Source organism: Solea solea, chromosome 19 (assembly GCF_958295425.1).
Source record: "Solea solea chromosome 19, fSolSol10.1, whole genome shotgun sequence".
Classification (NCBI taxonomy): Eukaryota; Metazoa; Chordata; class Actinopteri; order Pleuronectiformes; family Soleidae; genus Solea; species Solea solea.
This window is the reverse complement of record NC_081152.1, coordinates 4,806,910-4,823,473: the sequence shown is the minus strand read 5'-3', so window position 1 is coordinate 4,823,473 and position 16,564 is coordinate 4,806,910. Positions and strand designations below refer to the sequence as shown.

The following is a 16,564-nucleotide window of genomic DNA, read 5'->3' as shown; positions in this document are numbered from 1 at the left end:
ACGACACACGAATTAGAAGAGGCAGCACCGTGGATGTGACATCTCCCAAATGTAATTATAAATATGGATTACATTTTTTAATAACAAAACAATGATTGTCTGGGCAGGCACAGTTAAAATCGTTTTTATTTGGGGAGAGGAAATCCCGCAGAGGGAATGCGCATTAATGGCTCCCCTGAATTCATTCAAGTATGAACAGATAATCACAGGACTTTGTTGTAAACTTGAGACCACGAGTGATGTACAGTGTGTGTGTGTGTGTGTGTGTGTGTTGAAGAGCCAGGAAGTAAATGAGTCAGTTTTAAAGCTATTAAAACACAAGTGTCAAACTCAAGGCCTGGGGGCCACATCCTGCCTGCCATACAATTGTATTTGGCCCGCAAGATAATATGCGTCTTTCCAGCCTTTTCTTTTCCACACTCACTGATTAGTACCACACTTATCTATGGAATTAGATTGGTGTCAATATTTTCAAACCACACTTTTTAAGAAGCAAATTAAATATTGATTTAATCATTCACAAATATTGTATTTTATTGTTTAAGTACACTTGTTCTTTGTGCTCCTTGATTTTTGTTTGCGGCGTGGTTTGTTGTTTGTGATTCTGACCATGGGCGGGCCTTAGGAAGCTGCCTACTGATTGGCTACTGAGTTTTAGAGCGACAGCTCAATGGACCGGAAGTAGTCATGGGTTTGCAGTCGCCGTCAGTCTGGAACTCGTTCCCCAGGTTTTCCCCGTCGACATCCGACAAAATAATAAAATCTCACGTTTGTCAGTTTATAAACCTTTGATACTTTTGTTCCAGACGCAGGGCGACTCAAAACTCAGTAGCCAATCAGCAAGCAGCTTCCTAAGGCCCACCCATTGTTGGATTCGCAAACAAAAAAACACGCCGCAAAGAACAAGTGTATTTTCACACAATAAAACACGATATTTTTGAATGATCCAAACAATATTTTATTTGCTTCTTAAAAATGGTTTGCAGGTTACCTCGCCTGTGAAATAAATAAACAAATTAAATGTGGACTTAATAACACAGAGCCGGAACCAGAGGGGGGGCTCAGCCCCTCATTTGTATTTGGCTTCCTCTCTTTTAGCTTCTTATACGGAGTACAGCAGTACAGCTGTTTGTGCTGTTCTACCAATGGAAACGGACAATGGAAAATTATCTGTTTGGATGTTTTTGTTATTCGACCCCCTCTGGCCCTCGACTTGGACACAGTTTTTAATTTTGGCCCCCTCTTTTTTTGAGTTTTACACACCTGTATTAGAGGAACAATCCACCCCTTGTTTTGTCAATTCATTATTCTTCATTCAAAACAGAATTTAATTAAAAAAAAGTGTTTCAAATGATAAGTTTTATAAGAATGCCTGACCTGTGAACTGCATTGCTTTCTCTTTAACTTGAATGTGCAATCATACATGATTTATTTTTCATTTCAAGCACAAACATTTCTCAAACCCTCGTGGGTTTATGAGACACAAAAGAAAAACACAGTTGCAGTGGTTCAGTCAGCATTTCAAATACGTTTCATCTCATTACAAAAAGTTACAGATGACTTTTAAATGAAATATCCTGCCCTCTCTCCGAGACCAAACACTTTTTCATGATAATATAAGTTGTTCAAATAAAAACCCATTAGCCTAAGGGATGACCAAGTGAAATGTCCTAATTAAAATCCATCTTCACAAGTCTGTCCTCCAAAGCCAAAGCATTTTGTTTTTGTCTGATGTTTGGCGGTTTTTCCATTCCATGTATCCATTAATGGCCAAACCTGGTGTCAGTTTATGTATAGTACTCGCAACAATGCATGTATAACACATGTACTTAATGTTAAGTGATAATCCCATCAATGCAATGGGCATAAAACAGTCCACGTCATGTTCCTTTCCAGATAAAACCACTCTCAAAGTGTGACTGCATCACATCATTAAAGCCAGAATTCATTTGTAACGTTAAGAGTGACTGATCTTTTTGAATCCTTTGATAATTCTGGCAAATGTTATGCATGCAAATGTTCTATTTTACGCACATGTGCTCGTCATATTTCAGTCAAGTCAGTCTGAAAGATAAAGTCGATAAAAAGTGAGCGCTCCAGTGGTGACGCCGCCGCTCGACATACGGTGATGACTCTGGAACAACATGAAGCAATGGCATTTTTAAAGAGATAAGACAGGAAACAAAGCAGAAATGGAGCTGGGGGAATTGTGTGCAGAGAGCTGTGGGGAAAAAAAGAGAGCACTATTAAAAACTGTGAGCAGCCAGTCGCCTTAAGCAAAGAGAGGAGGAGAGGGAGTATTTAACCTGTTCATGAATAATTCTACGTCTGAGAGTTAGGTTCATTTTTATATCACATATTTGAATGGTTTCACATCACTTTGCACTGTGTGACTGCAATTTGTTTTCTCTCTTTAACGAAATACAATATATTTAGTTGGTTATAAATGATTTTCTATTGTCTTTATTTAAACTTGTCAGAAGTGATTAATTATTTTGAGCGATTAATTATTTCGAGCAATTTCTTCTTTCAAACGATTAATTCTTTCAAGTGATTAATTACTTCAAGCGATTAATTATTTCGAGCAATTAATTACTTCAAGTGATAAATTCTTTCGAGTGATTCGTTCTTCCGAGCAATCAATGTTTTTGAGCGAATAGTTCTTTCGAGCGATTTGTTGTTTTGAGCGATTAATTCTTTCGAGCGATTCGTTCTTTCAAGTGATTCGTTCTTTTGAGTGATTAATTATTTCGAGCGATTCGCTCATTTGAGTGATTAGTTATTTCGAGGCGATTCGTTGTTTCGAGCGATTCGTTGTTTTGAGTGATTAGTTCTTTTGAGCGATTTGTTCTTTTGAGCAATTCGTTGTTTCAAAAGATTTGTTGTTTCGAGCGGTTCTTTCTTTCGAGCGATTCGTTCTTTCAAGCAATTCGAATTGTTTGGGTGAACGAACTGAACTGAACCACAGTTCAGCAGAGCTCTGCTGTGACTCGAGACACAGCGGCAGTGGGCGGGGTGAAAGTGATTCGTTCACTGCAGACACTTTTGACCGAATCAGTCATTCCTGGACACACTGTTGAGTTCCCCGTTGTGGCACTGTACTTGTCTCATATTGTAATGTTCTTAAATCTTATTAAATATTTGGTTTTGCGCGACGTTTGCGCTGTAATCTCTGTTTTCATTCTTTTGATAAACAACCCAACGTTTAGTTGCACATCACTTAAATATTTGAATCCAACTTATTTCGAAAAATAAAGTTACTGTATTTCAGCATAGCGTAACAAACGCATAAATCAACTTAAAATATCCACTCTTTTTCAGACCAACTGTAAACATAAATAACTCTCCAGCATTTTCTTGTTTTGTGTTCTTGTCTTGTTTCCCACACGCACACACAGAACATTTATCAAACTCAGCCTTCTCTGATTCTGTAAGTTAGCACGGACTCTGGTTCGGACTTTATTTTAAGAACATGAGAGATAGAACTCTCATGTTCTTAAAATAAAAAGTCACGATCATCTACGTGACTAAACTAACATCTGAAAATGAGTAAAATTGGCAAAGATTCAGTAAACCCAATACAATGATATTGAACAAACATTACAGGGTTTGACCTAACTTAACTTGATAGCATGTTACAAGTTACATGTTTTAGGAAATTGAACCAAAATGGAAGAGATAACCTGTTGTTATAAGGCAAAATCATCATGAACAAAGTAGATTGTTTAGGAATTGGAAATTTCCAATTCATCTTTTCCAGACACTTGGTGGATAAAGTGGTAGAAGATGGATGGATGGATAAATATTTTAGGCCACACATTGTTCCAGTTCAAGTTCAAAGCCCCTTCCCTCTAAGGACTCAGCCTCCCCGAGAGTTTGGGCATCTAGTTGATCTAGGCTCAACCCAAGTGCTTAAAGGAGGAGACAAATGAGTATTTTTGATTAAATGAACCTTTGGAATTTAATTACTGAAATGTGTTAATACTTTTGTGAAACCAACCTGTAAAACTCCATCTGCTTTGCATTGCTAAGCAGACGCTCTAATTAAATGCACCTGCAGTGTTGCTATTACAAGGATCAGTACATGCACTGGAAACAGGATCCTTTTTTTCTTTAATGGAACAAATGAATAAATAAAATAACATAAACAGCTGACACTACGTTTCCACCCTCTCACGTCTCTGCAAAGGTGACAGTTCTTACAGGGTTTCCGTTAAATGTGTTACAGTGTGTTAACGAAGGGATTTTACATTTCACTATAATCATTCCAAAACACTTTTTGTATGTACCCCAAACAAAATAGTCACATGTTGCTTGTTTTCCCCCTCACGAATGTTGAATGTCAAACATCCACGTTCGTTCTCCTCCTTTAATGTCACATAATATCATCCAGCACACTCAGTCCTCACCTCACCTTCCTCTCTCTCTCTCTCCTCACATCTGTAAAATAAATCAGCCTTCACTTTCCTGGGTTAGTTTTCTCAGACGAGTTCCTCTCACTCACAGCGTTGGTGGTGAATTGAGCTCGTACTGTGAGAGGGCTTTGTGGCTCTCACCCCCTTGAATGTATGAGAAATACTGCACATACAAACACACATTTTCTCAAGGTGTGTGAGCGGTGACATGTGACATGATTAGTGCAGGTGTGAGCGCCGAGGACGAAGATGGTAGCTTTTGGAAGCCTCGGTTGATCTGTGACATCCCTCCCCTCCCACTTGTCTGATTGAAGCCAGAAGACACAGGTGTCTAAGTGGCTTTGCATCATATTGGCACAGAGAGTGACGGCTATACAGTATCTTTAATATTCAATTCACACAACGCCTACAGACATGTATGCCCCCAGCAACTGCACTGCCCAGCATATCTCTCATGGGTGACTCTCATCTCCTCTCTGTCATCTAGAACAGCTCCGGCACTCTCTTCCTCGCAGGCGCTCGGCACAGATGAACAGGGGATGAGAGCGGATGGATTTTCTGCCTCTCAGTGAGTGGAATTTACATGAAGAAGATACACAACAATCTCTAAGATAAGGAAAGAGGAAGACAGCCTGGATTCTTTTTTGCCATAAGGTAAGAAAAACATGAGTGTCTTCAACTTTGTGACTTTCGATCCCAACACAAGGTCTAATTACTGTGATTTAGTCGAGTCAGTCGTGAATATGCAGAGAGTTTGCTTTTCACTGACACACAAGGAATGACTTTTTTTCAGTTGGACAGTTTCAAGGAAAACAATCATCCCTTGCTTGTCAATAATTTGCTCTTAATATCCTGTTTTCTATTCTTAGATCGTGTTGTTCATTTAAAAATTTTGTACTGAGATTCATGATTGCATGGGTGAGAGACTGTCACCAGCACCTTAGCTGGAGGAATATTTCTCTTTTCTTCTCAAATAATATTTTATTATTATCATTATCATTATTATTGTTGTTGTTGCTGTTGTTGTTGTTAAAGCGAGTACTATAATAATGTAACACCAGGAGAGTGTGTGTGTTATTTGTTATTTGTTACCTCTTTAGGACTCTTGGCATAAACACTGACCTTGTCAGGACCAGTAGTCCTCATGGAGACCAAAACCTGATCCTAATGAGGCAGAACCTCATTTCTGAGGAACTGGTTGAGTAAGATTTGAATTGTGGTTCGGGTAAAGTTATGGTTAGGCATTATCTGCTAATGAGTAATGTTTAAGGATAATGCTTATGTGTGTGTGTATGTGTGCGGTCTTATCTGTAATCACTGTACTATATGATGACATTAATGCGTTTCTTGTGCACCTCAGGAAGAATAGCTGCTGCAGTAGATTAAACTAAACTAGCTGTATAATATTTTATTCAAGTGTAATTACTAATTAAAAAAATATATTATTAACTTACTTTTGTTTGTCAGGATCCTCGTTAGCTGATGTGGAACATTGTGAAACATTTACATCAAATACAAAGAAAAATGACATGGAATTTTTGGGAGGGAATGAAAAAACAACAACATATATTTGTTGATTTCTTGATTTATACACTACTAGGGGCCGTAGGTGTTAAATTTGCCAGCATTATTGTGTGTTTTTATCACGTTTTAATACAATATTCATCATAAAGTGAACCTGGCTTGCTTTGGTTTGTTTATACCACTGAAAACCACACACACACACATGTTCGACATTCATGACTTGAGGGGACATTACATTGACTTGCATTCATTTCCTGGAGACTTACTCTAACCTTAACCACAATTACTAATGGCCTAACCCTAACCTTACCCTAAACTTACCCTCAATCTAACCTTAAAACATATCTTCACCTTAAAATGTAGTCATTTACGTTATGGGGACTTGGTTTTTGTCCCCACAAGGAAGACAAGTCCCCATAATGTGACTGTGTAAACAGGTTTAGGTCCCCACAACATTAGTAATACCTGGACCCACACACACACACATAAATAAATAACGGCATTATACATGTATGTATGTTGAGCTGCATGATGTCATGTGCACCTATGCATCAAAAAAAAAAAAAAAAGGTTTCACAAAACTAAAAGTTGACCAGAATGTGTAAAAATATATCATTACCAACTAAGTTTGAAATCAATAGTAACCTCATTCTTCTCCCGAGGGTTAAAATTCACATGATTGCTTTAACCAATTGACAAGCTATCACACACACGCTTTCCCACTGCTCTCAGAACTGATTGGTTGTTTTGGTCAGCGTGTTTTTTTTTTAGGTTTTTCTTCGCCAGGGTGTGTGAGAGCATGCACTTCACCGAATCAACCCATTTACAATCATCAAGGAGACGACAATTGAACTATTGATTTCTGAAGAGAGTTTTGTTGTTTTATGTAGTTACCAACGGATTCTTGTTTGGGCCTGCACTACATGGTGTGTGTGTGTGTGTGTGTATGTGTGTGTGTGATGTCTTCATAATTGGTTGATTTTGTCAAGGGGAGATATTGGATTCTCAAGGCAGAACACATGCACCCATGTGCTGAGCACACAATAGCTTCTCGGTGTTGCACTAATGCCTCTAACTCTGTCTCTCTCTGTCACCAGGATATCACCATGGCTCAGAATCTCATCCTCAACAGCACCTGGAAGATGTCGAACCCCTCCAATGCCTCAAGCTTTCAGGAGAACAGCGTAATCCCCCAGAACATCACCTATGTGGATTTCTACCTCCACAAACCCTCGGTGGCAGCTGTCTTCACCATCTCCTACCTGCTCATCTTTGTGGTGTGCATGGTGGGAAACGGGGTGGTGTGTTTCATTGTGTTGCGCAGGAAGAACATGCGCACGGTCACCAACCTGTTCATCCTCAACCTTGCCATCAGTGACCTGCTGGTCGGCATCTTCTGCATGCCGACCACTCTGGTGGACAACATCATAACAGGTCAGGATGTGACCATTGTTCCCGAATGATATAATATATATAATATATAATATTTGTACGTGTCAGGTTTGCTTTGGTAGACCATTCATTGTCTCACATGGGTTTACGTTGTCTTTTCACCAGTGGGAATGTGTTTAATTGGCATTCGCTCATTGCTCAAATGTCTCTGCAATGCATGTGGGTTTTTATCAGCTCGAGCTTTGATCGGCATTAGTGGGAAAGTAAGGTGAATGTGCTAATGTCTTCTCTTTCTACTTTGCACATTCACACTCTGGACATTAGCATACCTGTGATCCATTAATGTTTATCATGAACCTTGCTTTTTTAAAGTGCTTAATCTTTTTTTTTTTTATCTATCACCACTGTAGCATTATCACAATGGTGTTTTTTTCTTTTATTTTACTGACTCACTTTGTTTCTGCGGGGGAGGGGTGTGTGAAAAGAAAACACCACAGGCTGGCAAAGGTGTTAACTGGTTTTTGTAAGCAGCTTTACTGGTTGAAAAAAAAATAAATCCCAGATATACTATACCTGCTAACTTTGTTTCTCCTTTTCTCTGCAGGGTGGCCTTTCGGTAGAGTCGTGTGTAAGCTGAGTGGAATGGTTCAAGGAATATCTGTGTCAGCATCTGTGTTCACACTCGTAGCAATAGCTGTTGACAGGTGAGATTTGCTTTGTGCTTGTGTAACTGTGTGATTTTATCCCTTTGTTTTATTTAATTCATGCATTTTCTCACATTCCACTCTCTGTCAGGTTCCGCTGCATTGTCTATCCTTTCAAGCAGAAACTAACCATCGCCACCTCAAAGCTAATTATCGTCATTATATGGGTCCTGGCTGTGTTGATCATGTTTCCCTCTGGGGTCATGCTCCAGGTCACGAAAGAGCACAGGGTGCGGATAGTCCTCGGACACAACAACGACAGCCGCCCCTTCTTCTGGTGCCGGGAAAATTGGCCCAATCAGGAAATGAGGAAAATCTACACCACCATTCTCTTCGCTAACATTTACCTTGCTCCTCTCAGCCTTATTGTCATCATGTACGCCCGCATTGGCTTCACCCTCTTCAAGACCGCTATTCCTCTGATGAGGGCCAGTGGGACTGTGTCTGGAGAAGGGAGCGGCAACAACAAACTGGGCATGGAAAGTCGCCACACAATTTCCAGGAAGAAGAAGAGGGTGATAATGATGCTGCTGATCGTGGCTCTGCTCTTCGTCCTGTCCTGGCTGCCCTTGTGGACACTGATGATGCTGAGTGACTATGCCAGCCTGACAGAGCACCAGTACCGTGTCATTAATATCTACGTGTATCCCCTAGCTCACTGGTTGGCTTTCTTCAACAGCAGCGTCAACCCAATCATCTATGGGTTCTTCAATGAGAACTTCCGCAGGGGCTTTCAGGCGGCGTTCAAATTCCAGCTGTGCTCTGGTGACATTGAGTGCAAAAGGACCTACTCCCACCGGATCAGAGTGAACGCTGTGGTCCCAGCCCAGCCTGCCGCACTCAGCGGACCTGGCTCCAGAGTGGGATCAGTGTTAGTGGGGAAGGGGATGTGCTCGTTCCACGAAGAGGGGTTCTTGGCTGGAAGAAATGATAACAAAGAACAACAAGACCTGATCATGGAAGATCTGGAAAAGGTGTCTCATATTTAGACGGACTGGGAGTGCACAGCACATAGACACTTAAAAGGGTTCTAATGCTTATGGAGAAACACTTATTGCAATGGAAAGGTCAATGGAACGCAGAAATATGTATTCCAAGAGAATGTACTCTCAAGGTCTGCAATGTGTGTATTTGTCTTTATAAGTGTCCTAATGGTGTATATAACGGAGGATAAAGTGTCCAATTGATTTGATTGACATTGCAGTCATGAGCAAACAGCTCAACTGGAGTCAGATTTTGATTCAGATGTTGCTAAAGCAGGAATAAATTATACAAACTCTCTCATGTGAAAATGCTTGAAGTGAGATCAGCCTGCATGTCACACTCTGTGAGGTGAGAAAGATGTGAGAGACCTTCAGGAGATTAATAATAATAATAATAATAAAAAAAATACCAATTGAATGTCAAATCTTTCTGACATTCACTTTTTTTTTTAGAACCCGCATATTTTTATTTTTATTTTCCAAACCAATCCAAAACCCCTTTAAGTCTGAACAGAAAAAAACACCAGTGAAGGTCTGGCCTGTGTGTTCAGTATCAGGTATTTATTGGACGCAGCTCCCTGCAGTGATGTAAAACACGACAGCAAAGTGTTTTCATCCTATTTCCGCCACACTGATGCAACACCAGAAATGGAGGCAATGTCACCTTGTCCACGCTCTGACGCTCAAGTTCAAAGTGACTGACTGACGTACGGACACTAAAAATATATATTGTTTTAACAAAGTTAATTGGCTTCCGTAGTGCTCAAAAATCGGTATGCAAATTGTGTTTGCAGGGTGATGTAAAACCTGCGAAATTCAATGAATGCCCTTTTTTTGTGCGCCGTCCAAACCAGAGTTTAAATCAGAGGGTCAGTGAACGTTGATATTACTGCCGCAGGTTGGTCATGTTTCAGGGGGACGATGACAGCTTGAAACACAGGAATGAGAATGGGATGCCTGTCAAGAGTGGAGTGCAAGGCAGTGTGTTTAGAATTGTGTCAACGTCCTCCAGTCAAAGTGCCTGTTGTAGCGCCTCAGGGCAGTTGGCTGCGGTTGATGGCTACGACGGGCAGTGGCACTGGAAGAAAATCACAGGCTTATTTGGAAACCATCCGATGTGCCCTCCACTTATCTGCTCTTTGCAGGGCGTAGGGAGATTGGAGCATGAAAAACCATGTCAGAATGAACACAATTGCATTATTATAAGTAGCTTGCAGTCAAATTGGGGATTTTGTTTTTTTACTTAAGACAAATAACACTCTGTATAATAACACTCTGTATGAACCTTAACCTTCCAGTCACACCTACAGAATACGCACTGTTGTGCAAAAGTGACCGCTTTGCCATGATCGTACAACATTTGTGTCGTTTTTACATGTATTTGTTATGTAAAGCATAGGGTGTCTGACATATGCACCTATGAAAATATGACCTCAGTCTGTAACATGTTATTGTGTCGTACTGTTGCCGAATAACATCCACAAATTCATTTAAAGGTACGTATATTATAGATCAATGTCAAATAAAGACGTGGAACAAAATGACTAAAACATTGTAAATAACATGCTTTGTGGTCAGTATTTGCCAAACTACAGTAAAGAATGTGTTTGCTTAAAGGTATAACGTGGAGTTTTTGACCACTCGTGCTGCTACAGAACACGGTTTTTCAAAGAATTGTTTACTGCATTATGTAAGGATGCATCTGCACATAATACTGTTTCCTGCTGTTAGTTTCAAAATATTACATCAGCTGACAGTGGGTTGTAGTGCTTCACACACACACATGAAGATTTCTTTAAAAAGCACGGAAATACACTCAACAAGTTTATTGTTGGCCGCTCGGTATCACGTTCTGAAGTGTCTTATAGTAATGAAGGTGTACTTTTTTTATGCTGCAGCCATACATGAGCATGCTTCCTTTGATTATGGTGCATTGGTTTGTTATTCATGTGTTTTTCCAAACAAGTCAGCGGCATGAATATACTTATTGTTAAGCTTTGTGTGCGCGGCAGTTCGAAAGCACTCTTAATGATCCTACAGCAAGCTCTGCAAATAACCTGCCCCAGGGAGTGACGGAGAAGAAGAATATCTCACTGATGGAGGGTATTCAGTGTTCAGTTCATTTATTATGATGGTGTTGCCGGTGTGTCTGCACTGAGCTGTTAATTATCAGTGTGTGTTTATTTATATAAAAAAAAAATTGCAATGACAGTGAAACTTTGAAAACACTTGTGAGCATGCAGACGTCCGTGATATGTAATTATTCTGTCGTGAATATTATTACATACATGCTACTCGTATTTTAAAAGAAACATGGTGTGTGATTTGGGATTTGTGATTTTCAGACATTTTGCTGATAAAAATAATAATAAAAAACATTTCATTTACATTTCAGTGTGAAAACTGGATTATTTGTTATTATTGTTTGAAAAAAAAAAAGACCCATTAACCATTCGTTGCTAATTTCTGTCTCTTTCTATCGCCCTTATTAAAATCAAAATTGAAGGCAAAGGGGCACACACATTTGTCTCTAAAAAGTTGGACATTGTTAAAAAAAAACAAATACTCAAAGAGTAGAAAACAGAGCATTTGTTGGGGATTCCATTGTTTCTGAACTAAGGGACATAGTTCAGCTACAGTGGTTATGTTTATTGTGAAAAACACCATGTGTTTATGGTATCTAGATCTTTGGGGGCCACTATGATTTGAAAATGGGATATTTTCAGTCCTCCAATGTGAGTGATGTTTGTCCCTAGATGCAGCCACAAAATTAGCTAAATAAAGAAATAGCAATGTTTGCTGGAAACACAACACAATACAACACAACACAACACAACACAACGCAACACAACACAGAAACCAAACAGACAGACAGAAGAATATCTTAGGTTGTGTTTGTGAGTGTCTCACCTTGGATTATTTGATAATTTTACCAGTCATATTAAAATGACAGCTGTGAGTTTATGTGTGAATTTAAGCTCTGTGGTATAAAGTATGAAGCACTTGTATTTATATTAAGGAGGGTAATGTATTAAAACCAAAAATAAATGCAAAATGGTACACACAAAAATAAAATGTACCTTTTTGCGTTGCTGACAGGAGGGAGGCTACCGTGTATAGTGACAGAGCAATGAGATCAGATGTGATCAAGTGGATTAGTGAAAGCCATAATAAATGTGGGCGACACTAACTATCTATTAAATCTGTGTCCTGTGGGTTCAAAGAAAATGGATTGTCCGCTCAACAGATTAAGGTAACCTTCAGGACCTGCTAATCCCCAAAAGCCATTAGTGCGTCTCCCTCCAGCCGTATCTCACTCTTTGGTCTGCCATTACGTTTATGGACCACTTCATGTGGGTTTTTCATCAAGAACACACAGGTGCCACATCCCAGACCTATTTACTGGCAGACCATATGTCTATTAGACCACACTAAGCGCATCATTAATCTCTAAACAACAGTGAGAAGGGGTTACTTTAGACACTCTGCACTTCATTAAATCTATTGAGCAAATCTCAATACTGTAAATTGATGAGATTTAGTTTTAATTATCTTTTTCTACCTGGGGACCTGCAGAAAATGCACTTTGACTGAACGAGATGATAGACACTCTGATGTGTCATGTTTTTGTGAACTTCCCCATGATTGAGCTGGGATTTGAATGTAGATGCGGCGAACGAACGTTAGTAAATCTTATTTTATAAATGAGTCAAAACAAAGACTTATCTTATTTGTGTAAAGCATGCTACCATGGCAACCCCCACTCATGGGATTCAAGTTAAAGCAATGCTAATGGCTCTGTAAGAGTGTTTGCAGAGCCACAGTAATACTCACAAAGATACAGCCGTGAGATAAATTGATTGAGCACACAGACTGTATACAAAATGGGGACATCGAGATTCACAATATGTCTGCTGCCATGTTTGCCATGATGTTCAACCAGGCTCCTATTGAAGGCAGTCACATGGCGTCCACTCATATATCTTCTTTTTCTTCTTCTTTCTTCAGAACATCAGCCTGAACCTTGTGTCCTCTTCTGTTAGACCAGCTGCCCTCACGTTCTCCTTCACAACATCGATGATGCTTCCCATATATCCACTCATACGTGCTGTCATTGATCATCTGTGGTCCTCTTAATTGCAGCGTAATTTACAAAATCAAAGTCGCGTTCTAATGAAGAAGAGATAAAGAAAAACAATATTACTGATGTTATAAATTGAGTGAGAATTAGGTTCATTTTCCCATAAACTAAATCAGCATTGTTGCCACCTGTATGGTGGTTATTTAATCAATTATTATTATTCACAGTTGTAATGATGTGTAACGTTGTAAAAGATGAAATACCCACAAACATGTATGAGAGAGAGTGAGAGTAGCCACACTTCCTCTTCACTTGTCATCTGGTCGAGACGTTTTTGCGAGTGGTTCTGAGGCTTTTTAGGTTCACTAACATTTCTGTCACATACAGTAGAGTACAGTTATTTCGGTGTAACTGAATCATTAGAATCAGTTTATTAAAAAGAATTTCTTGCATGATTGTCTGACACAGACACTGAATTAAAATACGGCTGGGTTGTGAGTCTTTTTTTTATTTTTTATAACCTGATCTACAGTTCGGCATTGTGCGGTTTGATTCTTGTGTCGGACGTCGCACTCATAACTCTTCCAGTCGCGACACTCTCTGACCAATCAGTGGCCGGCAGTCTTATTTACATCACATTTTAGTAACGGCCCAGCTCGCTTGGAACCTCACCAGAGCAGGTACTAAAAAAAGCACCAGGTACTATCGCTAATGGAAAAGCAAAAAAAAACAACCCATAGAGCTGAGTCGAGTCGTGCTAGAACTGTATAGTGGAAAACCAAACAGACAACAGACCAAAACACCAAACCACCCTTTAATCACTGATGACACGTTGAGGTCATTTTGGGACTTAATATAATACATTTTCCTTTTAAGAGGCAAGAGACAATGTTCTTGTTCAACAGTCTTTAGGACAGTTCCTGTTTAGTCACTGTCCTAAAGACTCAGCGTGACGCTAGTATGGACACTGGAACTTAATGACCAGCGCTGTGTGAAAAACACAGTCAGGGTGAAATCTAATTTCTTTGTTGTTTGGATACAGAATAGTGCAGCTCCTTTCTGCTGTGATCATTTCCCTTGAAAATTCCTGTCCAGATGACAAAATGAATTTATAAAAAGCAAAACTTCAATGGGTAAATGTGGATGTGGCGTTTTTTTTGTTGTTGATTGTCATTATAACAAGATTAAGCAAATAAATTGCCCATTACTGTAATGGCACAATATTTCTCCTGATAATGAGAAAAGCATTTTGTTAATCGATGAGCTCCTAAATCACTGCCAAAGAATTACACAAAGTTCTCATCACAAAGGAGCTCATAACAGTTTAACGTCAGCTTTTTAAAAAGCAAAAGAAGTGTTTTCCTTGAGAAAATGCGTGATTCCACTGAGTTAAACAGTCTCCACCTGGAGCCATGACTTCATGTTTATATATCCAGTCACAGTAATGGCATGAATATTGGCATAAATATTGTATATTTGACTTGACATTGAATTCCAGTTTAAAGACAGTAAAACGTAGAACTCTCCTCTGCTCACAGTGTCCTTTGTTGTCTCTGGATACTGATAGTTGATTGACTGACAGCAGGTTTTAACAAGAGTCCTCCGACGAAATCAACGGCTGTCTGAGTTTCCAATAGCGAAGTCTGCTTTTGACCTTTTTTTTCCAATCCCAAATACAAAAGTGGTAGAAGCTGGTATTACACAGTCATGAAAGGCAATTTCATTCCACCTTACTGTTTAGATTAGATTAACATAAATCTAATGTGTGCCCGAACATGATCAGCTTAAGGATAATGGTTTATAATTTTGTTAGGAAACATTTCTGCCTCCCAGTGGTCACTAATATACAATGCAGCTTTAAAGGAATAGTTTAACTGTGAGATAAAGATGAGAAGACCTATTCATTAGGGATAAATCTATAGAAGGAGGAAACATATGGCTTATTATTACGAAATCTCTGCACATATCTGCCCTTACTGGGTCACCAAAGGTGCAAGAATCCTATTGTTTTTGTGTGATTGTTGTTTCTCTTTTGCAGAAAAACATGCTCAAAGCTCACTAACTTTGACACGTACTGTATGTCTGGCCTGGTGAAAAATCATCACGTTCTTCAGCCTTTTCCTGCATTGCTTTTCACTTTGTGAACACACTTGGCCCCAAACATGGCATAGTACATAGAAGTACAAGTCTAAAGACATCCGTCCATCCATCTACTGCCATTTTATCCCCCACATGAGGGTCGCGGGGAGAGCTGTGCCCATCTCAAGTGTCACTACTCCCCTGAAGTACTTTTTTCAGGTGTAAACCAGTGTATACGGTATCTAGTAATGTTATTTGCTGATCTAGGTGCAAATCCTCACAGTTTAGTGTAAAATATTGAAATTATACAGCTTAATCTTTGCCTCTCTCTGGTCAAACAGCTTCTACTGCATTCAAATTCTGCCATTTGGCTATTTGAGTCCATGCTTGCATCACTGGTACACTCTTTCATCACTCTCTTGTGGTTTACCCAGACTCCTCCCGCTTTAAAAAAAAAAAAGCCATATCTGTTGCTCTGTCACCTTTCTCTCACCACTGTGAAGCATGGTGTGAGCAGCACCTTCTTAGACAGCTGCAACTCTGTGTTCCTTTCCAGAACAGAACATGGCCCCTCGCTGCTCTCTCTCCCTCCTTCCTCCTCTCCCTCACTCAGGACTCACCCCGATTCTTGGCATTTTTCAAAATCAGGCACCGCGCAGCGTTAGCTGCAGAAGAGCGTGTGTAGTTATGCTTTAACAGTGATACACATTCACTTTTTGCATTGCACACCTGTATATACTGTTATTACCTATAACCTATTACACATATTATCATTTTTCAATCTGTACATACCACCATATTTATACTGCCAGGTTTATTTATACTAATACCACTCCATAGCATGTTTTTCACCTACTTATACTTGTATATAATCTTATATCTATACGGCCATATTAATACTTTTTTTCATAACCATATGTACATATTTGTGTCTATACCTTACTGCTATGCACTTCTGGTTTTCATAACCTTGTACTTGACAATGACAATAAAACTGAATCTAATCTAATCTAATCTGAACACGTGGCTAGCACAAGGTTGCTTGTTCGTGTCCCGGTCCGGGGCCTTTCCGTGTGGAGTTTACATGTTCTCCATGTGTGCGTGTGTGGGTCCAAAACCATGAATTAGATTCACTGAACACTCTAATAAATGTGAGTGTGTGAGTGAATGGTTGTTCGTCACTAGGTTGGCCCTGCGATGGACTGGTGACCTGTCCAGGGTGTACCACACCTTTCTCCCTCTGTCAGCTGGGGTTAGAACCAGCAGCCCCTGGTGGCCCTCATGTGCAGGATAAAGCGGTAGAAAATGAATGAATGAGACGTTGTGTAAATCAAACTATCGAGATCAAGGTAGACTTTTAGCCATTTTCGTCTACCTTCAAACAGG

At 39.6% G+C, this 16,564-nt stretch overlaps 1 protein-coding gene across 1 annotated transcript; it reads left to right on the top strand.

The window, feature by feature from the left end:
- The first annotated feature begins 4,915 nt into the window (after window positions 1-4,915).
- On the top strand, window positions 4,916-9,387 carry LOC131446452 (neuropeptide FF receptor 2-like). The gene is made up of 4 exons (XM_058617681.1): window positions 4,916-5,069; window positions 7,037-7,373; window positions 7,936-8,035; window positions 8,127-9,387. Exons 2-4 carry the CDS (start codon window positions 7,046-7,048, stop codon window positions 9,022-9,024), a joined length of 1,326 nt encoding a protein of 441 aa, XP_058473664.1. The 5' UTR covers window positions 4,916-5,069; window positions 7,037-7,045; the 3' UTR covers window positions 9,025-9,387.
- The last annotated feature ends 7,177 nt before the right edge of the window (window positions 9,388-16,564 follow it).

Bases quoted from the DNA above. Each gene is read 5' to 3' on its own strand.
- LOC131446452 (XM_058617681.1), top strand. From the start codon at position 7,046: ATGGCTCAGAATCTCATCCTCAACAGCACCTGGAAGATGTCGAACCCC. The intron at 7,374-7,935 runs GTCAGGATGTGA...TTTTCTCTGCAG, and splicing joins GGTGGACAACATCATAACAG to GGTGGCCTTTCGGTAGAGTC. The intron at 8,036-8,126 runs GTGAGATTTGCT...ACTCTCTGTCAG, and splicing joins GTAGCAATAGCTGTTGACAG to GTTCCGCTGCATTGTCTATC.